A 27,470-nucleotide genomic window follows, 5' to 3' on the forward strand; every position below is an offset into this window, starting at 1 on the left:
ATGAAGTCAAGAACAACTGATGATACTGGACTTTATTCTGGGGACACCTTACTAAAAAGTTCTAGTTATAGCCCATTTGCAAAATATTGATTTTACTGTATTTTAACTAAAGTTACTTAATTTTGTTACTGTGATCCTGTTTCTGAAAACTTATAAAAACAAGCCAACAAGCACACTTAAGAATTCTTACACTGAATGGATTTTGAAGTACAGCTAAGGAACATTTGCTCTATACGTGGCATGCACCCATCCAAATCTGACAGATCCATTTGGAAACATGCAAGCAACTAATATTGCATATTAATACCCTCCCTGCAGCTTTTATTCCCATCAGAAACAGGGAACAGGAGTTAGAAGACAGCCTGGCTCCTGAGTGACCCGCTGTTAAGGGGGTGAGAGTCCCTAGTCTATTAAATTTGCAGGACACGATTTTCCTCTGGGGGGCTAATTCCTTGGTCCTAATTCCCCTATATGTCAACGGCCATCTGCACCCTGAGAAGGGAGACTGCCCCTAAAATATCACAAGATAACTCCGTTTTCAAGCTGCTTTCTCTCATCTGACCATAGGAGAGGAGAATGTAGGCTAAATGACAACAAACTGGAAACTGAATCTAATGAAATTTTTAAAAACATATTCCACATATCATCTGCTCAGAATTGTTTCATAAATATTGGAACACAGTATATTTATAAGGTATCAGAGCTATGTTTACCATTATTCACATAGTCAACTTGATTCCCTTACAGAGGGAGCACTTAAATTTGCGCTGGTTTAAAAGATTATTGGTTCTACCTCTATTCCCCATTTTAAATATAAGAATTCTCATTCCAACCCACAGGATCTTTAAAAGAAAAATAAACTGAAATTTAATAAAAAGTGTATTCTTTATACCAGTGTTTCCCAAACTTGGGACGCCGCTTGTGTAGGGAAAGCCCCTGGCAGGCCAGGCCGATTTGTTTATCTGCCGCGTCCGCAGGTCCGGCCGATCGCGGCTCCCACTGGCCGTGGTTCGCTGCTCCAGGCCAATGGGAGCTGCTGGAAGCGGCAGCCAGTACATCCCTGCACAAGCGGCATCCCAAGTTTGGGAAACGCTGCTTTATACCATATGAAAGAGTGTGTCTTTTTTTTTTTTTAGAAAGCAACAGAGGCAAGCAAAATTAAACCTGCATTAATAGAAACAAACATATATATGTACATACCTCTAAAGGAGCCTGATTTGCAGAGGATCAGTGCTCAGCACAGTCTGAAAAATTAAGTCCCTAAAAGGAATTCCACGTTGGTCATCCAAAAATCATTGGTCACTTTTGAAAATCTAGACCAAAGATTTTAACAAATCTGCAAGAAACACAGCCTGAGCCTGCTGTATGGGAATCCTAAGAGTATCATCATCTCATTTGAGAAAAGGTACTGCTCTATGTAAACTAGAGAGACGAGGTAGATAAGGTACTGTTTTTTTTTACTGGACCAACTTCTGTTTGTGAAAGAGACAAGCTTTCGAGCTACACAGAGTTGTTCTTCAGAACTAGGAAAGGTATTCAGAGTGTTGAAAGCTTGTCTCACCAACAGAAGTTGGTCCAATAAAAGATAATGCCTCACCAACCTTGTCTCTTTAATCCCTGGTACCAACATGGCTAAAACAACATTGCTAATAAATGCAAGAAAGTGATATAATTTCTACCTAACATGAGAGGTGTTCCATCCATACCCTATGACAGTGGTTTGGGATAGCAACAGCTCAGATGTTTGTCTTAGAAAAACACAGTAATATTCCAGGTTTGACTTCCACCAGTTTTCATTTTCAGACAGATGGTATGTTAGGTCCTAAAAGCAGTAAAAATACATTTCTATATTTGCTATTTAATGAATAGTTTACTTAAAATAGGGTAACATTTTATTCGAGTTTTCATAATGTCTTAATATATGCTATGTAGATGGCAGTTTATAAAATAAAAATTTCATATGTACCCACAGAAGGCCATAATCAACAGAAATAAGCCTAAAGACAGGTTTTATTCTCCTCATTCACAGAACTGTTTTACGAACAGGGAAGGAGGTGATCTGACCTTTGCATAAGGCACTGGTGAGACCACCACTGAAATACTGTGGCCAATTCTGGTGTGCATACTTTAAAAAGTGTGTTAAAAAACTAGAGGGGATTTGAAGAACAGCAACAGGAATGATTTGTGGCCTGGAAAACTCATTTTCTAATAAGAGAGTAAATGAGTTCAATTTAATTTATTTTATTCAAAAGAATGTTAAGAGGCAATTTAATCTTAGTCTGCAAGAATTTACACACACCCCTCTGATAGTAATGGGGGGAGGAGGTCTTATTTAGCAAACCAGGACATAAAAAAGTTAAATTAGCAAAGTTCAAACAGGAAGTAAATATTTAACAATGAGGATATCTAACCACTGCAATAGTGTAAATGGGTGTATTTGCAGAACAAGTTATTACTCAGTGGTCAGGGTAGCAAAAATCAAACCCGATGCTAGAAGCACAGTACAATATGCAGCAAGGAAGACCAACCTAGGATAAATAGCTCTCTCTTGATTGTAATGGCTTACAGAAGACTCTACATGGCTCTGCTACTCTCTTTCGTTACACAATCATCCTAAACTAGAAATATTATTACTCTACTCTATATTTGAATATGAGATTTTAGTATAAAGGACTGCAGAATTTTGCTGTAAATACACACACACCATACTATGAGTGTTTGTGTCATATACATACATACTGTAGCATACATTTAGGTAGAAATCAAATTTCAGAGTGTAGTTTGTTCAAAGACCTTTTCTGATTTACAAAAAACTATGAATAGCCTAGCATTATATAAATGTTAAGATTAGAAAACCAGCATATACATTACTGATAACAGTAATGGTGACACAGTTAGCTACCTTTATCTTACACTTAAAGCAGTCTTAAGGGTTCACTGATAGCTTGGAGTGCTGGCTTGTTTGTGAGCTGACAAAAGTAAGGTGCTGCAGTTTGTCGCGTCACCTCACACTTTCAGTTTGGAAAGTCATTGTATAAACTTAGAGTCTTCCCAGCCAGCTCAACTAAATGACTCTTAAAAACAAGCCAGAATTAACTGAGGCACTTCAGGCAAGAATGATGCAATACAATAGAACAAATGGGTTTAGGCTATACTGCTGTATGGAGCATATGCTGTAACTTGACTGTAGGTACTGGATTTCCTCAAACTATTCATAAGAAGAGAAGATCAGAAAAAAAGAGCTCTCAGATAGGATCAGTGCTTTGACATTAAGGTGATAGGTGCCTCAGAAATACTAGAGATAGATAAGATACACAGAAATGAGTAGACAGTCCATCTCTGTTTAGAATCAACCAATCAGATTTACAAGGATTATAGATCATTTTATCTTGATGGACACAATTTTTGTTTGTTTTGTTTTAAAACACTTATACAGTGCCAAGGAAGAGATTTCCCATACATTACAGATATCTGTCTTAGGTATTTCAATAATGCCAGTCACTGCAGGATTGAGGCAAGATGCTATTTTAGAGAGCTGATTCGTATAACCAGTATTTCCCACTATTACTGAAATTCCGGCATACGTTTTTTTCAGAATTTGTCAATGTTTTAAAACAACATTACAGAAATTGTGTATGAATCTATGATATCCTTCCTGAATAGAAAGCAACATAGAGTATATATATATTTTTTATCACTCTTACAAAAGATAAAGTTTATAAGCCACCAACACTTTCAATAATCACACATGTGCCACAGGCACTGATAAAAATCTTTGACTTGTTAGAAATTAACAGATCAGTAGATACAATACATTCTAGTTTGTATAGATACAAGAAAAAAAGAAAATTGTGACAGCTTGTTAGTGTGGCATAAAATGATTAAAAGTATTCTTGGCTATTTAGTTTTTGTGATACAGTGCACTTTCAATCATTTGTGAATTTTAACCATCACATTTTAAAACTCAAGAACAAGATGTAGGTTCAATACATACACACAGGAAGGTAAACGTGTTTCAACAGAAAACCAAGTGTCAACAGAAATATCAAAATGTCTGCAGTGTGGATACAGAATGGTCTGCCTACTGAAATCTAGAACACTGAAGTATTATGCTAATAAGACGACAGATTCTTGTGTCCAGAGAAATATTGCAATTCTTCCATCAATTTTTCAAATTAGTAGACTAACACCACGAGCAGGTTTCTGAGATTTCCCAAACACCCCAAACTTCACAAGAAGTGTTCACAATTCTGTCATCTTCTCCAAATGATGTTAATTAGCAGTTACATTGACCTGGAAATTTCTTTGTTCAATTTGACATTTTTTTCCAGCATCCATTTCTGGGCCACACTGCTTTTCCCGATTTCATTTGGGAAACTAAAGATTTACACAATACAACATAACACATGTAGAAGAAGAGAACAGATTACGAAGTATGGTGCTCTGTACAAATGCATTGGTCCAAAGGCCACCACAGCTACAGACAAAGGCAGAGGAAGTTGCGCTGCAATTTTCGACAGTTTACTGTGAGAAGAGAGAAGAACAGTTTACCATGTTTGTAACTGCAAGCCATATAGCAGGAATCAAAGTTGTGCAAACACACGGTTGAACTTGACTTTAAGAAAGATGTATTGATTTTAAGGTTTTGGGATTTTCATTTAAAGAAGTTACCTGTTCCCCATTAAAGGCTATTCATCTAAAAGCAAGAACAACAAAATAATCTTTTAAAAAACAATTTAAAAGCCACCTTAATGTGCATGTTTTTAATATTAGGAAAAATAGTATTTAAAAATAAATGCTCTATAATTGGTTTACACCTAAAGAAAAAAACATGCTTGATGTTTTACAGTACAATTGGTACTAATTGATAGCTTTGCCATAGAGGCCAAAAGTTCTAATGGGCCTGGAAAGGACAGAGGTATTTTGGTGCAAACACACTGTTGCACTTGCTTTTAAGAAGAATGTATTGATTTTAATGTGTAATAGGTAATTTGGAAAACTTTGTGCTGTGGCTCTCTGCACTGTACCTGTACTCTGGATAAATAACGGACTTCATCTACTAGCATTGTCAACTGAAACCATTCATGGAGGGCTTCACTCTGTTGTTAAAGTGACTATTCACACTGTGCTATTTTGCACAACAAAGTAAAGAATTTTAATTTAGAAGTAGATGATTCATGTGCAGTAAGTTTTTCATGAAATTTTTTTATTAAAGGCTTGCCTCTATGGGAAATTTTTCCAGTTATCCTGTCCTAATTATATGATGCAACTCCCTCATGTGGAGACACTCATTTTGGAATAAGAGCTGATTTTTTTTAAGTTTAACTTGAACATCTTCCAAAGCAACATAAAGTAAACCAGAAAAAGACATTCTTATCCCAGAATAAGATGTCCATTCAGGGAATTAACACAGTGCAACAATGTGGGAGCTTAAATTCACATATTTACCTTACACAGATATAATTTTCCCATGTATACAAGGCCTTAGACGCACAATGACCTGCTAAGAATAAAGCTCTGAAGGATTCAATAAGGTCTGAATGGAAAGCTAAAAAAAATAAGAAGTTCTTGATCTGACAGATTGTTTAGGTGTCAAATCAATATTACATTCATGTCCTGGTTGGTGAACACAAGTGATCTGTTGCATTTGACTAAACTACAGCTGATCTGTGTCAATTTTTAAATATGTAGTTTGAAAAGATAATCCACTCAGATACCTGGCTCTCCATTTCAAGGTTTTATAAAACAGATGTCATGCATGTTAATGAGAGGTTACCAGTTAAATGTGTGTGTGTGTGTATCACAAATCAAGTTTAACCACAGAAGTGGAAAAGGACTCAAGAGTAAGAATTAAACAAGAAGACAGTTATATGGTTTACAAGAGGACTGGAAATAATTAATAATAGAGGATTAGCTAGCATACCTTGATTTTACTTTAGTAGTACTTGAATTCATGAGAATTCCCAAAGTGGATACAAGAATAATAGCCATAGTTCTACATGGATCAGGATCAAGTCTAATATTGTACCTACAAAATAAGCAAATTGTGCAAAGACAGCATATTATTCCACCCTTTTTTTTTTTTGGAACCACTATAAACCACACAGCAGTTAAACAATCAAAAGGACGGCCTGGCAACATGTGAATAGCTAATCCCATATGAATGAAAGAAATTAGGGTGGAAGCATTCTCAGTGTAAGTCACAGGGAGCTAAGATTCAGCCCTGCCTGTAAATCCCTTATGAAATAAGTCTCTTTACCATATAATTTGATTTACATAATAGCTAACCATAAAAAATTATACAAAACTGATGTGTACAGATACTTGTTATTTAAATCATTCGATTAAAGCCTTTGGGTGCTACTATAAAGTAATAGTAATGGTCAGAGAAAACTTTGTAATTTTGAATCATCAGCTATTTTGAAGGTAAGTATTAAGCAAACTATAATGCTGATTTTTTTTTTCTTGGCAGTTTAAAGGTTACCTGAGATTTTTAAACCAATAAATTAAAGATGGTAAACTGAGTAGCACAATCCATGTGAGTAAATTGATGATTGTAATATGTATCTTAAGACTGTTTACAACATTGTCAATAGCTGTATTGGTGGTGGGTGATGCTGCTGCTGCTGCTTCTGTAATGGTCTCTGTTGAATCACAGTTCTTTACTGTCTCTTTATTGGAATTATCTGAAGTTTCTTTTGAGTGCTTTGGATCCTGTAAAGAAAATAAATGAAAATATTGGTAGAGTAGATAAGACTAATAAAATTAACTAGGGCTATCAAGCATTTAAAAAAATTAATTGCAGTTAATGGCACTGTTAATAATAGAATACCATTTATTTAAATATTTTTGATGTTTTCTACATATTCAAATATATTGATTTCAGTTACAACACAGAATACGAAGTGTACAGTGCTCACTTTATATTTATTTTTATTACAAATATTTGTGCTTGAAAAAACCAAAAGAAATAGTATTTTTCAATTCCCCGATTGCAACTACTGTAGTGCAATCTCTTTATCATGAAAGTTGAATTTACAAATGTAGAATTATGTAAAAAACCTGCATTCAGAATTAAAACAATGTAAAACTTTAGACACTACAAGTCCACTCAGTCCTACTTCTTGTTCAGCCAATTGCTCGGACAAACAAGTTTGTTTACATTTGCAGGAGATAATGCCGCCTGCTTCTTGGTCACGTCACCTGAAAGTGAGAACAGGCATTCACATGGCACTGTTGTAGCTGGTGTCACAAGATATTTATGTGCCAAATGCCCTAAAGATTCATATGTCCCTTCATGCTTCAACCAGCATTCCAGAAGACAGGCCCCATGCTGATGACAGGTTCTGCTCAATAACGATCCAAAGCAGTGCGGACTGAAGCATGTTCATTTTCATCATCTGAGTCAGATGCCACCTGCAGAAGGTTGATTTTCTTTTTTGGTGGTTTGGGTTCTGTAGTTTCCGCACTGGAGTGTTGCTCTTTTAAGACCTCTGAAAGCACGCTCCACACCTAGTCCCTCTCAGATTTTGGAAGGCACTTCAGATTCTTAAACCTTGGGTCAAGTGCTGTAGCTATCTTTAGAAATCTCACACTGGTACCTTTTTTGCATTTTGTCAGATCTGCAGTGAAAGTGTTCTTAAAAACAAACATGTGCTGGGTCATCATCCGAGACTGCTATAACATGAAATATATGGCAGAATGTGGGTAAAACAGAGCAGGAGACATACAATTGTCCCCCAAGGAGTTCAGTCACAAAATTTAATTAATGCATTTTTTTTTTAAACGAGCGTCATCAGCATGGAAGAATGTCCTCTGGAATGGTGGCCAAAGCATGAAGGGGTATATAAATGTTTAGCAGATCTGGCACGTAAATACCTTGAAATGCCAGCTACAAAAGTGAAAACGCCTGTTCTCACTTTCAGGTGACATTGTAAATAAGAAGTAGACAGCATTATGTCCCATAAATGTAAACAAACTTGTTTGTATTCGCAATTGGCTGAAGAAGTAGGACTGAGTGGACTCGTAGGCCCTACAGTTTTACATTGTTTTGTTTGAGTGCAGCTATGTAACAAAAAAAACCCCAAAACTACATTTGTAAGTTGCACTTTCACAATAAAGAGAGTGCATTACAGTACTTGTATGAAGTGAACTGAAAAATACTATTTCTTCTATCATTTTTTGAGTGCAAATATTAGTAATAATAATAATATAAAGTGAACACTGTATACTTTGTGTTCTGTGTTGTAATTGAAATCAATATTTGAAAATGTAGAAAAAAATCGAAAAATATTTAATAAATGTCACTTGGTATTCTAGCGCTTAACAGTGCGATTAAAACTGCAATTAATCACGATTAATTTTTTTTAGTTGATTAGTTGAGGTTAACTCATGCTATTAACAGCCCTAAAATTAACATAAAGAACCCCATTAACATAATAGCAATGTGCCGTATCTGATCTAGGAAGATAAACAGATTTGCAATATACCCAGATCTAGCCAAGGTTAAAGGACCACCGTCTTGGATTTCCTGAAAAAAAGCCATTTTTAAAAGAAATATTCATCTTTTAAAGCTTTTAATTCAACCAGTCTCTACTTTTAGAGCAATGGCTTCAGGACTCCAAGAAGGAATTAGGACAAGGATGGGGAGTGGAGGTACCTCAGGGAGCTTCTGGAGGAAGGACAGGAAAAAAAAAAGAAGAACAGAATACAGGGGACAGTAAAGAATCTACGTGAAGATCAGAGATGAGAATGCAGAGAGAAAGGAGGAAGATACCATAAGCAGGGTTGGAGACAGGCAGCAGGAGTGAAAGATGAAAGATAAAGAAAGGGGATGCTGATTTTCAAAGAGACTAATAAAGGAAAAGAGAAGACAAATGGGAATGTTACGGAGATGGATAGAATGAATTAGAGATAGAAGGAAAGAAATAAGACAGGAGAAAAAAATTAGAAAAAAAAGCAAGAAAAAGTTACAACTTTTAGGTTAGTGAATTAAAGATGTATTTTATTTCATTTCCCTGGCATATAATTCTAAATTTGGAAAGTGATGGATAGCTATTCTGAGCACATATATTAATATACATACCCCTAGATGCTATTGTTAAGTAATGGGAGAAAGAAGCAGAAAATATTCTAAATGTTCCCATGCATGAAACTAGTCTAATATTGAGTTTTTCATTCATTCTTAACAGCTTCCTGGCCAACAGAATTTTAGTCAATATCTCCCCGCTCCCCTCCACGCAAGTCCTTATTAATTAAGTCCTACTACCTCTCCTCTTGTATCCTACCATGGTTAATTCCTGAGCTAAGTATTTATAGGTAGAGCACAGGTTATTACCAGCCCATACAATTAGACACAAGAAAGAACATTTTCTCCCTATTATATACAGGGAACACAAAAGGAAAATTACACTCAGGAAAATGCCAAAATAATTAGCTAGACAAATAATTACTGTTACTTCCTATCCTAAGATTAAAGACTTCTTACCAATAGCATCAAATCTCAGGTTATAACCTCAGTGATTCTCTCAGAATGAGAGAATAAAATAGACATCAGTGCTGACACAGGCTACTCAGGAGTCTCTGCTTTTTCCTCTTCTACTCCAATGAACCAAAGAAGCCATTACCTCTAGTGCTAGTTCTAGACCCCTCTAGTCACCAAACCACTGACTAAACTTATTTCCTTTTTAAGTTACCAAGTCTGGGTAAATCACAGCTGTCAGTGTTGCTTACCACCAGACATTGTTGAGACATGATAAACACATAACCCCATACAAGGGTGCTGATTGTTTTCTATCATCTGTAGTATTAAATAGACTTACCATATTAAGAACATTTTGCTCTATTCTTACATTCGAATGTAGTTTGATAACCTGTGAGAAGACAGACATGTTTATTTTTTTACATAGGTTCTACACACAACAGCTGCAGTGCCTAAATAAAAAAAAAACCCCACTGTGCTGGCTCTAGAGTCTTCTGTCCTGATATTTTGGCTCCTTGGTAGCACAGCTTAACTAAAGCTGTAATGAAAAGGACTTCCCCAGAAATGTCCTACGACACCTTTTCCTGTTCTCAGAATGGAGGGTGTATTAGCTTCTCTGTTTTTTCCACCAAGTTTGATATTCCTTTCATTCCATTTCGCCTTCCTCAGAATCCCTCAAAAAAATACACAAGAGATGCCTATTTTCAGAGAATCTGCTGCAGTCAAAAAGGTGTGCGTGTGTTGAAGGGGTGTCAGCATGGAGGTAACATGCAGATGGCCGTAGCCCTCCTGTGGATCACAGAGAATACCGGTAGTTTGGAGACCAAACTGCTACTCATTTGACAGTGTGCACGCACATGTCCCCTCTTTCCCTACCCCAGAAAAATTTTGGGAAAATTCAGTGATGGAATGTTTGCAGAATTTTCCTCCCATTACTAAAATTTCCATAAAGGGGCAAGATCAGGCCCTTGGTTTTATAACCTGGGTTTGAAAAGTAGACTCACCCCATTAGACACCTGTGCACGATATCACTTTACAATAGAGACACACAGATTAAGTTTGTAGTTCCTTCAGGAGGACATGCTCAGATGAGTAAAAGATTTAAAAAGTATCATTGGATTATGAAGCACAGCAGATAAGTATGGATTTTAAAGGTTTCTGCAAATAAGTATATTAGAGCATTTTTAAAATCCTGAAAAGGATAAACTGTTCTATATTTTCCCTTTGGTATACATCTACTATTAAAATACCTGAAGAGTTTAATTCAGATATTGACTCAATTATTTATTGTTTTAATACCTTGAACATGTAGTGTAGATAGATAATTAATATAGCAAATGCCCCACAAGTGGTACAGCTAACAAAAACCAGAAGAATGGCCATAAATGCTCTTCTTGGTGTCATCAACTTGCTGTTTTTAGGAAGTCCAGAGGGTCTACAATGACAAAATTACTATCTGTTAGAGTTCTGAGACAAAAATCCACAATTACATAGAAGGAAAAAAGTTTCTGGTTCAAGAGTAACTTAAATCAATTATGTAATAAGTTGGGAACTAGCTCAGTGATTTTCAAACTTTTGTACTGGTGACCCCTTTGACATAGCAAGCCTCTGAGTGCGACCCCTCCCCCCTTATACATTAAAAACACTTTTTATATATTTAACACGATTATAAATGCTGGAGGCAAAGCGGCGTTTGGGGTGGAGGCTGACAGCTCGTGACCCCCATGTAAGAGCCTTGTGACCCCCTGAGGGGTCCCAGCCCCCAGTTTGAGAAACCCTGAACTAGTTACTGCTTACCTTCTCAGAGGCCCATAAGCAAGTTTAGAACATTGTTAACCAATCAAATCACATGCAAATTACGGTGCCTGAAATACTCTTCAGCTGTCAGTTTGTTACCTCATACTTCCATTTCTTCAAGAATGTCAGGTATTTGAGTTAATAAACTCATGGCCTCTTAAGTGTCTGAGACTATATGTAATAAATAGTTCATAATCTGACTTCTTGTGTGCATGAAAATCAAATATTTTAAAACACTGGCCTAGGTTTTGCATCAATCATTAAATCTTCATGTTTACCCAAGGAGAAGCCAATAACTGGGAATAACTGGCCAAGCTGAAGTCCTGCGGAAAAGGATCTGGCAGTTATAGTGGATCATGAATTGAATATGAACCAACACCAAGATGTAATTGTGAAAAAGCACTGAAATAGGATTCCAGAACCTCCCTTGAAACCTGTCATTGGAGTTTTAACAAACAGGTTGACAAACACCTGTCAAGAATGACCTAGTGCAGGGGCTAGACTAGATGACCTCTCGAGGTCCTTTCCAGTCAAATACATTTCTGATTCTATCTGCTTATTATTATTGTAGTACTAGATCAATACACAATGGTACTTTTTATTAGCAGTGTTAATGAAATGTAATGTTATATGACAGTACAGAAGCCATAACAGAGTGCTAAAAAAAATTCACATTGTGACACACTTTTCCTCAAATAGATATTATTTCCTGCTCAAAGTCTCAGAAAGACAGGAGCAGATATCCCAATTCTTTGGACATTCAGTTGACATTACCAAGAGTCAAGAATTAGTTTTTGAGATTACAAAAACCAGCGGAGAGGAGGTATTTCAGCAACAAAATGAGTGAGTGGAAAAATGAAAATCCTAATGAAAAGTATGTTCTTTGTGGAAATACAGTGGGCATTCTGATGTTAAAAATATTTCAAAATAGTAACTTTAGAACAAAAACTGAAAACAGAAACAAAAGCTATCTGGGCTGACTAAGCTGTGAAATGATGTGCAACTGAACACATTGTGCTAACTGGTAAAACTGGATGTTGCTGAAGAAGCTCAATGATTTTCTGAGGATCAAAAGAAGATGCTAGATATCAATAGTTCATCTTGAACTTTGAGATACCAGCTGAAGTTAGATCTCATGATGTTATTTCCTAATAAGAAAAATGTTTGGTCTGAGTGGAATTGAGGCACAGAATGGGTGAAACAAGGCAAGAATTCAACAACTTAGATGTTCGCAATGACCGGAAAGACAGCAAACAGGTTAGTTCTTAAAAAAATAAAATAAAAGAAGAGACATTCTATTATGACAGGTTTCAGAGTAGCAGCCGTGTTAGTCTGTATCCGCAAAAAGAACAGGAGTATTTGTGGCACCTTAAAGACTAACAAATTTACTTTAGCATGAGCTTTCGTGAGCTGCAGCTCACTTCTTCGGATGCATAGAATGGAACACACAGACAGGAGAAATTTATACATACAGAGAACATGAAAAGGTGGAAGTACGCATACCAACTGGAAGAGTCTAATCAATTGAGATGAGCTATCCTCAGCAGGAGGAAAAAAACTTTTTGAAGTGATAATTAAGATGGCCGTTAAGTTCTCCTCACACCTTCTATGGGCCATCTTAATTATCACTTCAAAAAGTTTTTTTCCTCCTGCTGACGATAGCTCATCTCAATTGATTAGACTCTTCCTGTTGGTATGCATACTTCCACCTTTTCATGTTCTCTGTATGTATAAATTTCTCCTGTCTGTGTGTTCCATTCTATGCATCCGAAGAAGTGAGCTGCAGCTCACGAAAGCTCATGCTAAAATAAATTTGTTAGTCTTTAAGGTGCCACAAATACTCCTGTTCTTTTTACATTCTATTATGTAATACTTAAACATGAGACAAGGACATGACTGAATGGAAGAAACATCCACTGAGAAAGTTTTCCAGTTGAACCAAGGTAGTCTGATATGGAAGATGTGCAGTACGGATTCAGATCAGGAGGATAGATAAAGTATTCACAATGTGAAAACAGGTTTGTATTCTGGAAGAGACGGAGGAGGAACCCAAACAGCATCTGAAGTCTATTGGGGGAATGGGGGAAGGATGCCCAAATGGACAGGAATTTCAAACAACAAGAGGAGCCAAGACAGCTAGAGATCATGGATTGGATGGCTGTGTTGGAGGATTAAGATGACAGGACTTCTACACTTTTCTCCAAGTAGCAGCACTCTGACTAAGGGGACATTTATCATTTTTACTTTGTGCCGTAATGCACCCATTAGAGGCATCCAAGACATCATACTTCTTTCAAAACATTCATTAAAATAACATTGGTACTAGTGATCTAGAAACCACCCATTCAACTCAATGTGGGCAAAAATTATAATCTAAACAGGAAAGGAGTCTGTAAAATATGGACTGCTCCAAATGAAAAGGTTTAGGTCCAAATAGCGAAGACAGCTACACAGGGACCCTGGCCGACAGTATTTGAGAAAGAATTCTACAGAAGGGCCCCGACACACAAATCCACTGTTCCTGGCCTTAGCACACCACTTAAGTATAGACAGCGACTCTCAATTGCCTTCTAGGGATTCATGAAAAGATATAGTCAATCACAAATTTCAGGACTAGACTACTCCAGTCTTTAAAAAAAAAAAAAAAATCAACAAAACTCGGAATGAAATCTATTGATTTACTGGCAGCCAATGCAAACTGTGGAGCATAAGTATTACATTTCTTTACCCTACCCTGAGTGTTCTCGGAGTTAGCATGCAGTCACGTTGTTCAGTCAACACAGAACAAGCATTGGGCACCTATAAGAGAAATCTATCCATAGCAGGATTTTAATAAAAATATCCTCAAACTGAAAAGTTACAGCTTTATCACTTCAGCTAAATTCTATTAGCTTTCAAGCAGTGATAAGAGTATCTCAGCTGAAATGTGACAGGTTGTGTAAGCACTATATGCATTATTGACACCTACTTGATGGAATGTCAAAAGTGCAAATGTGTAGAAAAGGTTCATCTGGTGGATCAGCTCTTTGCTCAGAGAGTAGAGAGATTGAGTTTCTGGAGCTAAAACACTAAATTAATTTCTATGTGAAAACAGCTGAACTATTAAAATATGATTAAATATATAATCCAATTTGGCTAATGTAGTGTTCCGTTCTTTCAAAAAAGTCTTGTTAGGCTTATATTTTAATAGTCTGTACATATAAATAAAAATTGAACCTTTAAGTGTTTTCAGATATACCTGTAAAATACATGTTTTCTGTACACTGAAATGTGTCTCTGTACAATTCTTATTATACAGAGTCCTCAGTGTTCTGTAATTCAGGGTATCAGACACTAATAACAGATTATGAGTTTATGGCTTGCCCTGGGCAAGGGTGCATGTTATTGTGCTGCCCCTGGAGCAGTCTGGGAAGGAGATGGTGACTCTGTCACTGTCGTCTTCCCAGTTTTCCCAACCCAAAATGGCAATATAAGGAAGCCAGCACAAGAAAGGGGGCCCCTTAATGTCCCATTACCTGGGGGTGTAATACAGGCCACAATCTGGCCCCTTATATTGCTTTTGTATTTGGTGGTGGCAAATCCTGATCATCAATAAAAAGGAGTTTATTGTAAATGTATTGTAGGATCTCATCCACCCAAGTATTCCCAATCTTACAACTGCTACGTTTCTCTGATTTACTTATTATCATTGCAGTCATCTGTAGGAAGATAAGTATTATGCTGCTTTACCTTGTCAAAGATAACCACAATGAAGACAAGAGCCTTAGAGATGAAGAGAAGAGTATGCCACCCCAGTAGGCAATTCCTGTCCCAAAAAGAAATAGAATCAGGGACACAAGGGGGAACCACATATCCTGCTTATTCAGTAAAACAGCATCCAACTCTGGCAAAAACAATACATTCCATATATCTTTAAACCAGTTAAACCTGCCAAAATATGAAAGAAATATTAGTTGTCTTTTGTGGTCACTGTTTCAACAAAATATACATAATTATTCCTGACACTACAGCCTTTTAATCAGATCAACATCACACGGCAAAAGATGCCTCTGAATCAAAGGATCACAAAGAAAATAAAATACTACTACTTTGTTTTTAAAAAACGTATAAATAAAACTTCTACACTTTGGAAACTGCTACACGAAATTAAAACAAGTAACAGAAATAACCTACCCCAACAGAAATTTAACAACATTCACAAAAGGGTCCACTTTGTAGGGTTTGGCTGCTCTAGCCAGTGCAGGAACAAAATCCGAACAGTGGCCTAGAAAAAAAAATATTATAAAGACACAATTCAGACCTTGCCACAAAGTTCAAAACAAAAGCACAAAAACAGAAAGTGAAATTAAACATAAAGCTTCAAAAGTGAAAATAAGAATGATAACGTACTAAGACTATTACTGTACAATCACAAGGCTCTTGTTCAAAATTCTTATTAATCAGTTGATTGCTCAGAAACAGAGGGCATGGGACAACAGTTTTAGCTAGATAGACACGATAAAAAAAAGTATGTGAGCGATACTAACATCACCTGAGCTTGAATAAAGATGCTTTTAGTGACAAGAGATTACCAGTTTCCTGCACACATTTCAGTTTATTTTTAAGTCTTTCAAAGTAAGTTCTACCCCATAACTATTTTTTTTCCTTAAACTTCTGACAAGGGCAAAATGTCACTAGAGGAAGACACTAATGGGGAAAAACACTGTGCTCCTTTTTGTTTGTTTGTTTGATATCATGGCCCAACTCTTAAAAGAAGAAAACTCTTAATTCCGAGGGATTAATATATGATCATAAACCACAAGAAAAACTAGTCATGTGTCCATATGCGGAGAATATTAATATGGTGGTTTCTAAATTCACAATGTATGAAGATATGATTACTATACAAAAAAAAAAAAGTATGGCTAACAAATCTTTTTACACAATATTACCTGTTGAAATTAAGGCGCTTAATTGTCCTCCATATGCAAGAAGCATATTAGAAATAACATACACAGGAAGGGAACCACCATGAAACCTTATTACCTAGAAAACAAGGATGTTATACAGTTAACTTGAGCATGCCAAAAAGGATTAAAAGATTAACATGAGTTACCTCATGGAACAATAATGAAATTGTTTTCATGAGGTTCAGGTTCTGCTTTCCCCTTGATGTGTATGCTTCAGTAACTCCCATTAGCAATAAAAGTTATACTTGATAAATATCCACGAACCATACTCCTGGATGGCCTCCTGATTGTGTTTGGTTTTAGAAATAAAATACCAAATCACATGCGGTTCTGATAAAGTATTTTGCAGTCAGGATAAGCATGGAAGGAATACCGTTGCATCTGAATTATGCTTCACTGATAAAATCAAATATATTTAACAACAAAACTTAGAAATCAGTTTGAGATAATCATTTGTCTGCAGTGCCAGGAAGTATGTAGCCAAGGAGCTTTTCAAATTACAGTTTTAGACATTAGTTAGAATTGGTATACAAACATAAAAATACTTATAACAAGTGACAGAGAGGAAATAACTGTGAGCAAAATGGACAGGTCTAATTGTTTAGTGAATATTTTATTCCTTTTTCATTAACAGCATCAGAATTTAGTAAAAAACTAGGATAACAGGAGAGTATAATTCAAAGACTCCATGTTAACTATCCAATAAACCAGTATTTCATGACACAAAGCTGTTTTATTTTGCCAAATCTGTGTAACTGATATCCTAAAATGACAGCTAATAATTTTTTTAAATGTACACCGTAACATAGAGACACCTTCAGGGAGGCTAGAAAGGTGGAATGTATACATTTTGGAGATGTTTGTGAACAGCATTCCTAGTTACCGGTACTTTGGTACCATGAAGCTTCAGATGGCCTGTCTATTTCTACTGACTCTAGCATGGAAATGCATCCTTCCTGTATGGCAATGACTGCCGAAGAAACAGATGACGACTCTAATTAGAAGTTTTTTTGCCGTTAGAATAAGTTATGTTCACCACCAAGCAACATTTCCATGTCTTAAATGGACAAAATAAGTACCTGGAGGCAAGGTGAAGAACACCCACTGCAGCACCCTTTTCAGAAGTTTAAGTCTAAATATGTGATTGAGGACTGGCATAATTGAGTCTTACCCCTCACTTGGAACTGAGGAATTTCTGCTTAAATGGCAAGTCCAACATTAGCACGTGCCAGTGATCTGTAGTGCAAGATTTTTCTTGTTCAGTGCTCCATTATGCTATTAAGACACAGCCCATCACTGGGTCCTGCACAGGTGCACTGTCCCAACGGGTGCTCCTGGAGGCATTGTGCCTGACTCAAGTACAAACACCTCCGGAAGCTTCAGAACGGTTTGGCTGCTAGTCTACATTTTAGCGTCATCTGCATTAGCCTCTTCCTTATAAAGTCTCCCATAGTTGCTTTCACCATTTGAAGTCTAATAGTGGGAACTCTGGCATAGATAAGATTCTGATGTTCGTTGGTTCTCCTGCAACCATATTGTCTAGACCTGTTCAGAACCCTTCTGGGTCCTCTGATTGTGCCCTACTTTTTTGGGGGGGACACAGTTAGGTCTGAAGTAGGCAAAAGATTCCTTTTGTGTTTCCCTAACCCTTTTGCACTCATGTAAATACAAAGGGTTTGATTTCATGGCAACAATTAGCTTGAGTTACTATACTAGTTCGGGGGTGGGCAAACATTTTGGCCTGAGGGCCACATCGGGGTTCCGAAACTGTATGGAGGGCCGGGTAGGGAAGGCTGTGCCTCCCCAAACAGCCTGGATCCCACCTCCATCCTCCCCCTCCCACTTCCTGGTCCCTGACTGCCCCCCTCAGAATCCCTGAACCATCCAACCACCCCTGCTCCTTATCCCCTGACTGCCCCCTCCCGGGACCCCCTGGCCCTAACCGCCTCCCCCAGGACCCCACCCTCTATCCAGCCCTCCCTGCTCCCTGTCCCCCGACTGCCCCGACCCCTATCGACATCCCCACCCTGACAGGCCACCGGGAACTCCCACGCCTATCTGTACCCCCCAGAACTCCGCCCATCCAACCGCCCCCCACTCCCTGATTGCCCCCCGGGACCTCCTGACCCTTATCCAACCCCCCCAAACTCCCCCCCCCCACACTCCCTGCGGCCTTACCATGCCACTCAAAAACAGTAGGACTAGCAGCCATGCCACGCGGCCGGAGCCAGCCATGCTGCCGCGCTGCCCAGCAGAAGCTTGCAGCCCCGCCGCCCAGAGCGCAGGCTGTATGGCGAGCTGAGGTTGAAGGGGAGGGGGGACAGCAGGGGAGGAGCTAGGGGAGAGCCTCCCCGGCCAGGAGCTCAAGGGTCCGGGCAGGATGGTCCCGCAGGTCGGATATGGCCTGCTGGCCGTACTTTGCCCACCTCTGCTCTCGTTAGAGTGAGAGTGCTGGAGTGAGAGTGACCACACTGCAAAACAACACTTGAGGTACACAGAGTGACTGGATAAGCAGCTGATGAATTGTTTTAATTTGAGCTGCTGCATCCCCGCTGCACTCCACTCAAGCTTCACCCATTCCCATGCCCTAGCGTGTTAACTAGCTCAAGTTTAAAACACCACTTAACTTGTCCTAAAGATTTTTGTGCATAGATGGGAGTCAGGGAGAAAAACTTGATTTATAGCTCAAGCTGACAATGCAGTAAAGACAAGCCCTTAATGTTTATCATTTGTTGTATCTTTGCCTACTGAGTTTATAAAGCTGGGTGGTAAGTGGAATGGAGGAAGGGAAGTGACCCAAGCTAGTGCTAAAAACACATTGTTAATATTAACAGTGTCTTAAGTGTAACAAGTCACTGTTCTTACTGATATACGAACAGTTTATATATTGCACACTAACTGGTTCAATTTAGTTTGTTGAAACACCTTGTAGTCACAGCTAATCAAATTACTGATTCTGTTATTAACCATTAACTATTATTAAAAATTTTAAATGTTTGTTTTTAGTACAACTTGCCATGACAGAATCAGTGCAAAATATATTATAACCCATCCACACACACACCAAAAAAAAAAAAATCGACACAGATCTGAGGAAAGCTAGAATACTTTTTATAATTCTTTAAAAATGAAGGGCAACATCTATCCTGGTATGTTGTCTTGCTGAGTAAAAATACTTTAATCTAACATTGGATGGTATCTTACAGTCACACGCACACTCTATCTTGAGAGAATGCAAGAAGGGTATAGTAAAACAGCTAGTTTTAAAATAACATACATATTTAAAAGAAAAAAAATATCCGAACACTATTTTTGGCAGAACTTTGGGTTCCATACATCACTCTTTTGAAATATTGCTTTTATAGTCCACATAATTTTCTCAGATACCGGACAGACTTACTTCACTAGAGACACAGTACTCAAGAATGTCACATGTGCTTTCATTTATGTTTGTCATTAAGCAAGAGGGCCAACCACAGACTTACACTAGTGATACACAAAACAAAATTAAACAATAAAAGGGTTTCCTTACTTGCCCAAGAACTTGTGAGAATGAGGTCTTGATGGTTACCTAATTGAACACACACATTAAAAAGAACTTTAATATTTTGTCATATATTACTGTCAAGTGATGAACCTTTTGAATAATGCTAAGCACAAAAAATAGAAAATTAACATTATATTTTACCTTTTGGTTTCTGAAAGAAAAAAATTCCTCTGTATCAGCAGCAGATCGGTAGTTGAAATATACATCATATCACCGACACACAGGGAAAGCTCAAGTAACATTTTAAAAGGTTTTATTTGTTTGATGACATCAGCCCACCTTTAATAGCCCTTCACCTGCTCCAAACTACTTTTAACTGCATTACGTAAATAAAAAGTGATTGAAAATATTAAACACCTTTAGATTTGATGAGCAAGAAATAAATTAAATTCCTCAAAATATGCAGATAGAGAGACAAATTATATATGGTAAAGAAAATAACCCCTGTTACTTACTTCATATTGACAATCTAAAGATGAATAAATATTTAATACTGCAACAGTGCTGTCATTTTCAGGTTGTGCAATGTGCAGTTTTGCAGAAATCTCAGTAAAAGATGGAACTCTGAAAGGAAAACAACTAGTAAATGCTCTAGTTATAATCAAAAGATACAGAAATATTTTAGCGTGTTCAATATAAGTGGCGCAAAACACTAGCAACATACAAAAGCATCACAGCAAGGACCAGCCTGATGGCATCATGGTGGTGATTTATACGATCATGAAGAACATCAGTCCAAGTCTCTTTTTCTCTGAGCTGGCACGGGCCAGGGTACTAACAAAGGAAGACTTCAAGCTCAATCCTATAGGGGAGGAGGCCTCATAACACTCCTACGTGAGCTAAGTGAGTGATGGGCTCTGATTGACTCAAAAAATTCAATCCCGTCCTCAGCAAGTAAACTGTTGATTGGGGCTTGAGCCTTCAAGAGCTGAGGAGGATGAATATGTGCAAAAAAAGGGAAAGTGAGAATCTTCTGAGCTCTGAAATGAACAGGGAAGACTATTTTCAAAACATTAAATCTAACTGTAACCTGCAATGTATTACAATTAATCCTATTTCAAACCCATTTTATGTTCTAACCTCAAACCCAGCAAGCTTTTGATGTTGGCCACAGCTGCTGGTTATTTATGAGAACCATTAGAATAAATTGTAGACACTATTTTAAATACACCTCTACCCCGATATAACGCAGTCCTTGGGAGCCAAAACATCTCACCGTGTTATAGATGAGGCCACGTTATATCAGGGTAGGGAGAGGAACTGCTCCCTGTCCCAGCTCACCTACGCTCTGCCTCTGCCTCTTCCCTGAGCGCGCTGCTGCCGCTCTGCTTCTCCCTCCCTTCCAGGCTTGCCACTCCAATCAGCTGTTTGGCCCGGCAAGCCTGGAAGGGGGGAGGGAGAAACAGAGTGATGACGGCGCTCCAGAGATGAGCTGGAGCACGGAGTGGTTCCTCTGCGCCCCGTTACTTGCTGCGGCCCTCCCCGGGGCCCCCCACCCCAGCTCACCTCCATTCTGCCTCCTCCCACGAGTGCGCCGCGTTATATCCGAATTTGCGTTATATCAGACCGCATTATATCGGGGTAGAGGTGTATTTAGTGGTTAGCAATAACCTAATGACAATTATACTTTTATGCTCTCTTAGGCAAGTACATACACCTCTACCCCAATATAACACGACCCGATATAACACAAATTCAGATATAACGCAGTAAAGCAGCGCTGGGGGTGGGGTGGGGTTGCGTGCTCCGGCAGATCAAAGCAAGTTCAATGTAACGCGGTAAGATTTTTTGGATCCCGAGGACAGCGTTATACCAGGGTAGAGGTGTACTTGGATCAGGGACAATTCTATGTTGCCCATCTGCTCTCCCCTTCACGTGGCTTGCCCTCACACCCTAAAAAGATATTTGCCTTGGCTTAAAGCTTGGTCTTCCTCTTCACCACATTCATCTCCATGGACTAAAAAAGTATCCCAGAGGGGAAAAAGATCCTTTCAAGCTTCTGTGGCTCAGGGTTATCGTGGAAAATGAAGAACTGAATTTTTTTCTGGCTTTTTCCCCCCCCCTCTGGCTTTTGACCGTTTTAGTTCAGATTATCTTTTTGGAGGATTTGGGACAGTGCTCATTTTTAGGAAATGAGTCCCCTCCTTGCCTGGTGTTCTATTTTAGGCTTTATCTCAGGGTTCTGAGCCCTGGTATTCACTCCTCATCCTCTGAAATATAGCTGGAAAGGAATGAGAAGATCGTCCAAGATACCCCAGATCTTCCTCTTAGGCAGAAGGAGAGAATGAAATTGCATGTGCATGAGAACTACATGTGCTTTAAGTGGATAATTGTGTCATTTGGTAAGATGCCAGATTCCTTACCAAATGACTCAATTATCCACTTAAAGCACATGCAATTGAACCAGGAAGCTTTTCCCTTTAGAAGTGGTTCAGAACCAAGACTGTGGGATATTTTAGATTTACTACTGAAGAGCTGTCAGTGTGGAAGGTCCAGTTTGCCGAGTCCCAAGGGCTGAAGAGGACTGACTGATCAATGCCGGGTGGGTGGGTGGGTGTGGGTGTGTGTGTAAATCCAGACACACCATAACAAGCTGCCCAGACTCCCAAGCCTCCATTCCTGGCAGAGTGAAGGTCAGCATCCCTTCTACAGCTTCTGGGAGGTTTTCCTGCACAGATAGAACATCTCAAACTTCAGATTGCTGCAGTGATATGGCCTGTCTACACTGATGGGAGAGGAGGGAGCACACACAGAGAAAGAACAGCACTGGAAATGTTGGCCCCTTAAGGGAGAGGAGTAAAGATTTTGCTTGTTGCTTCCCCTAAATCAGCTTTACAGGCAAAAATTTGCAATGTATAAAGGGAGAGCGCTGAACTACTCATCTGTCTTCACTTGTGGATTTAGAGAATGTGGTGCAAGCGGTGCAGCCAATCCCCTGAATCTCATGGACAGATCTGAACTATCTCTGGCATTTAGAGGGGGAGAGAGGCAGCCCAAATGTCTAAAACTGAAATCTAATTCCAGAAAGTTTAGTCTTCTAATATGTCTGGGATGTAAACTCTACTTTGAAAGATAACAAGGAAAAACAGAATCTCAAAACTCCTTACTTAGAGACAGTTATTGAGTCTTCATGTGACCATGGTACGTGGAGTCTGTAAACATTCATTTTTCTTCCTGGAAAGGAATAGAAGTAAAAATGAATTATGAAACATTATTGTATGAGATTAAAATTACTGTAGTTCATTCACAGTTCAACGCAGTGGATAACACGACTATTGGAATATTTTTACATTTCAAATATCTGCAACAACTGTTACAATTTGCACTTTTAAAAATCACTACCGATACTTTGTAAGACAAGAATAAATGGAGAATATAGACTATATCAATCTGTATGGAAAGAAATCTAAATTGAAAGGCATATAATAATATATTGAGAGTTCATATTTGGTTGACAGTATAAAGTTTGGAATACCGTGTGTGAGATTGAGATATATCCATCTATCTATACCTATCTATCTATCACCGTTAAGAGTGAAATGTGTCAACTATCCTCCAATAAGCAGAGTAGGAAAGCTTAACAGGCAGCCCAGTGTGCCTAGATCTTTTTGTGTCCTTCTGCCACAATCATAGATTTTTCGAGTGTTGGGCATATGATATGGCCCGTTTTGTAGTCCTTGCAAGATCTTCCGTGGTGCATGGTTCCTTCAGGAACCTAGAAAATCCTTGCTAATTACTTTCATTTAGAACCACTCTCCCACATACACAGTGATACAGATTATAGATTTTTATTTTGAAACATGTATTCACAACAGAATTTTTTTCAGTTTTTGTTTAAAAGAAGTGTGTAAACAGATTGAGACCCATGCAAAGATGATTTGGGTTATTTTTTAAAAGCCATAAAAATCTTCTACACCGAACTGAAGGGTCTAAATGGTACAGGAAAGCAGTAATAAGACACAGAGCGTCTCATCCCTAAGTCAACAATTCAGATTTTACTTCAGTCAATAGCAATTGAAAGCCCTTACCATACAAGGACTCTAGAACTCATAGTCCAGATCCTGACAGTGTCAACCTAACCAAAGCCCACTAAGGGCTAGTCTACACTTACGAGCCGGGTCGACGCGGTGAGTTCGACTTCTCGGAGTTCGAACTATCGCGTCTAATCTGGACGCGATAGTTCGAACTCCGGAAGCGATAGTTCGAACTCCGGTACTCCACCACTGCAAAAGGCGGTCGCGGAGTCGACCTTGGAGCCGCGGACTTCGATTCCGCGGCGTCTGGACGGGTGAGTAGTTCGAACTAGGGTACTTCGAATTCAGCTACGCTATTCACGTAGCTGAATTTGTGTACCCTAGTTCGACCCCGCTTCTTAGTGTGGACCAGACCTAATATAAGTGGCACCTCTCTTTGCAGAGACACCAAGGATGGAATGGTTAAGGAGTCCAGACTACTCCCTCACCTTTACGAATGGTCCTTCTAGAAAGAGAGGTGAAGCACCCTGACAGGGTTGGGAAGCTTGTACAGACACTGCACATATTTTATCTGTTCATTGGATAGAACAGAGGATTTCAGTCTCCAGAGCACTCAATCTGGCAACTTTCACAGCAAAAAAAATTATATAAAAAGTAAAGAACTTGATAGCAATCACATTACAGTATGGAACATGAGAGAGCTGGGAGGCAGATGTACAACAGAAAAAAAGCTGTCAAAAATATATTTTACTGCAACCATTTATGTGCACTTCAGGAAAATATTAAATTTACCTTTGTGTGGTTGGCAGTGGCTCTCAATGTAGATTTTAAAAGCTTGGTATATCTAAACAAAAGAAAACAAAATAACAAGAAACATTTATTCACTTGCATTTCCAAAGGAACTAGTTAGTTAATATCAATGTTGTTTAATTCAATATTTTTACCTGGCCAAAGTGTTGGAGCTGTACATTGTAAATTAGACCAGTTGAATTTAATACAATTTTGCTTGAAGAAAGCCCTATAGAAATGACAACCCTATATTATTTCCAGTTAGTAAATCTAGAAAAGTAAAGGACTAGAGACTGATTTGCTTGAAAAGTTCACTACATCTAAGGTTTTTCTTGGAAGTTGAGATACTTTATATGTACACCCGATATACAATATTTATGAAATCCCTAATAGTAAGAGGGTGAAATAAGGCTTGCTTAATAGGAAATTATCTTTGAACTTCACTCCAAAGATCAATCTTTTAGTATTTTAAGGCCAAATTTATTACTCAAAGTATGCCAACAAATGCATTTTCAAGTTTTCCAAGAGCAGTGCATTATACTTACCAAAAGAAAAAAGGTGTGTTACAGGAAGTTGTACTGTTCGGGAATCCTCTTTAAAGAATTCACAGTCCAAAGTAAACTGCAACATAGACATATTATTTTATTGCATAGATCTGAAATGAACATAAAACTAGAGTATTGAGTCTGGCCATACTCTCTTCAGAACCCCAGGCAGACGACCACGTTCAAAGGTTGCTGCAAGTCACGTTTCCATGCTTCATTTACAGTGGCTGGCTGGCCAGCCGTTGGTTCAGCCACTAGCACAAGACAGAAGAGCTTTAGAGTAGCTTGCTCCGATTTTCACCCAGCTGCAACGTGTTGCGGCATGGCCAGAGAGCTAGTATCTCTAAGTCAGTGCCTCCTACTCTGGGCTCAAGAGGGTGGCATATGGCAGCCTGTCCTCAAGGATTCCCACACACAAGAAGAATATTTAGCGGGCCAGTGATGCCAGCTTTATGCTTTGTGCCCCTGGAGCGGCACAAATGGACTGAGCTGAGAATCTGGTCCACAATCTATAAAATATATTTAGTTCATTTAAAACTATTCTCTCACCTCACCTTAAAACCAGTATTTCTCACTTTCCTTTATAAAAGTGGCTTTCAAGCTGTTTATAGCTTGAAAGTTATAAGTTAACAGAAAGATGGTCTCTCTATGAAACAATCTCCCTTCTTATTCGTGATTATATAGACCACCTACTATCACATTCTCAATCACAAAACATCTTTGTCACAGCTAGTACAGCTGCTTACATGAAAACATAGTACTAGGAAAGTATTAATGTATATTGAACTGTCTTAAAAATAAGCAGATAAACAGAAGAGACTAGAACCACAAGCAAGCAGCAGTTCGAAAATCACTGCTCTATACTTGAGAGTAAATATACAATCTGTAACTCGTTAGAATTATAGCTACTTGCAGTAGACTAGATGTTAAATTAGTTGAAAAATCTACCTTTGACTCACATACTGTAGGACAGAACTATAATTTGTAAATGATATTTAGTGCAACTCTCCACATTTAATACATTTTCCTTGCAACCAATAATGACAAAATATAGTATTCGGTTGTCTTTAACTGATACTGAATAAAGTGTTTTTAAGTCTCATCTTTGTTACCTTATTGCCATTAATAGCTGGTACATAAACTACAAGATCGGACAAAGATGGATATTCCTGGAGTTTCAGAGTTACAACCTAAAATAGGAAAACAAAAATTACTTACAGTAAAAGTATCATTTGGTTCAGTTAAAAACCTCAGGCGAGAGCCTCACTCTTACTTCAGCTCTTTTATGTGGGGTAAGGGGCCCTAAAAACCTGATATCTGGCCAGGGGAAAAACTTGCAAGCCCTGGTATTAAGGGGGTATGCCAGGGCAGGGCCAGAGCCCATAGTGCTACTGAGATTCCAAGCAGCAATGCAGGCCACGGGACTGCCTCAGGAGGTTGCTAAGCCTTCTGCTATAAGAAAGAGAGTGAAGGGAAATCTCCCAAGAGTAGAATGACAGAAGAAGGTACTGACTTTGCCAATAGTAACAGAGAAGTCAAGCTGCATTCTAGAACAACTCAAACACAATTTAGAGTCTGTTTGTTTCCTTTGATTATAAACCCAAGATGATTTTTTAAACACACATTTTATTGGTGTAGTTTTAGTAAACTACAATGTTCTTTTAAGTTTTCTATAGGCTTAACAATGAATTAGCCTTTTGAAAACTTCAGCTTCTTGCTAGACTTCTGATAACCAAGTCATTGATATGGAATAAATATCACTTTCATATACCCTCAAAAATGGGGAAGAAGCTGAATTTTTAATTAAGATGTTTCCCACTCCCGCAGTAGCATATATCCCAAGAGGAAACCTGGCTTAGAAATCATATCAATTCTATACAATATGTGAATGTATTAAATTATTCACAAACCCACACAAAACGTCTTCACATAAATGCTCACCCCAGTTTGTTGCAACAAAATAACATATAGTACAATTTACCTTAACAGTTGGCAGTAACTCAGCTTTCCAGGATAAATCAAAACCTTCCAGGCTGTAAAAGTTAAAATACTTTAAAGTGCAACTATACAAATTGCACATATTCATTATGAAAGGAGCTAGCCAGTAATAGTGTATTATTAATGCACCAGCCTCTCTCTACCTCTATAGAAATGCACAAGGTTAAAAACAGGACTCAGATCTAAGTCTACTATAGTTAAGGCTCCGTGTTTATCATGGAAGTCATGGATTCTGTCACTGGAGCTGCCTGAGCAGCTCCGACACCCCCTGAGCCAGGTTCACTGGCCACTGCTGGGGCAGTCTCAGCTCCCCATCTCACCCCCCAGCAGCAGGAGTGTTGGGGGCCTTGGGACGGGGTTGGGGAGATGGGTGGTGCTTAACTGGGGAGG

At 38.4% G+C, this 27,470-nt stretch overlaps 1 protein-coding gene across 1 annotated transcript in view; it reads right to left on the bottom strand.

Annotated features, from left to right (window-relative positions):
* Positions 1-1,754: 1,754 nt before the first annotated feature.
* Positions 1,755-27,470, bottom strand: part of PGAP1 (post-GPI attachment to proteins inositol deacylase 1) — a 56,434-nt gene continuing 30,718 nt past the window's right edge. The window contains exons 12-27 of the mRNA XM_045032497.1: positions 27,064-27,115; positions 26,195-26,272; positions 25,083-25,158; positions 24,693-24,766; positions 24,541-24,592; positions 22,882-22,948; positions 20,230-20,338; positions 19,760-19,798; positions 16,210-16,303; positions 15,452-15,542; positions 15,008-15,205; positions 10,781-10,916; positions 9,822-9,872; positions 6,485-6,714; positions 5,924-6,028; positions 1,755-4,524 (exon numbers count right to left, since the gene is read on the bottom strand). Of these exons, the coding sequence (XP_044888432.1) occupies positions 4,386-4,524; positions 5,924-6,028; positions 6,485-6,714; positions 9,822-9,872; positions 10,781-10,916; positions 15,008-15,205; positions 15,452-15,542; positions 16,210-16,303; positions 19,760-19,798; positions 20,230-20,338; positions 22,882-22,948; positions 24,541-24,592; positions 24,693-24,766; positions 25,083-25,158; positions 26,195-26,272; positions 27,064-27,115 (1,591 nt within the window). The 3' untranslated portion in view covers positions 1,755-4,385. The remainder of the gene's footprint in view (positions 4,525-5,923; positions 6,029-6,484; positions 6,715-9,821; positions 9,873-10,780; positions 10,917-15,007; positions 15,206-15,451; positions 15,543-16,209; positions 16,304-19,759; positions 19,799-20,229; positions 20,339-22,881; positions 22,949-24,540; positions 24,593-24,692; positions 24,767-25,082; positions 25,159-26,194; positions 26,273-27,063; positions 27,116-27,470) is intronic.

Source organism: Mauremys mutica, chromosome 10, assembly GCF_020497125.1.
Source record: "Mauremys mutica isolate MM-2020 ecotype Southern chromosome 10, ASM2049712v1, whole genome shotgun sequence".
NCBI lineage: Eukaryota > Metazoa > Chordata > Testudines > Geoemydidae > Mauremys > Mauremys mutica.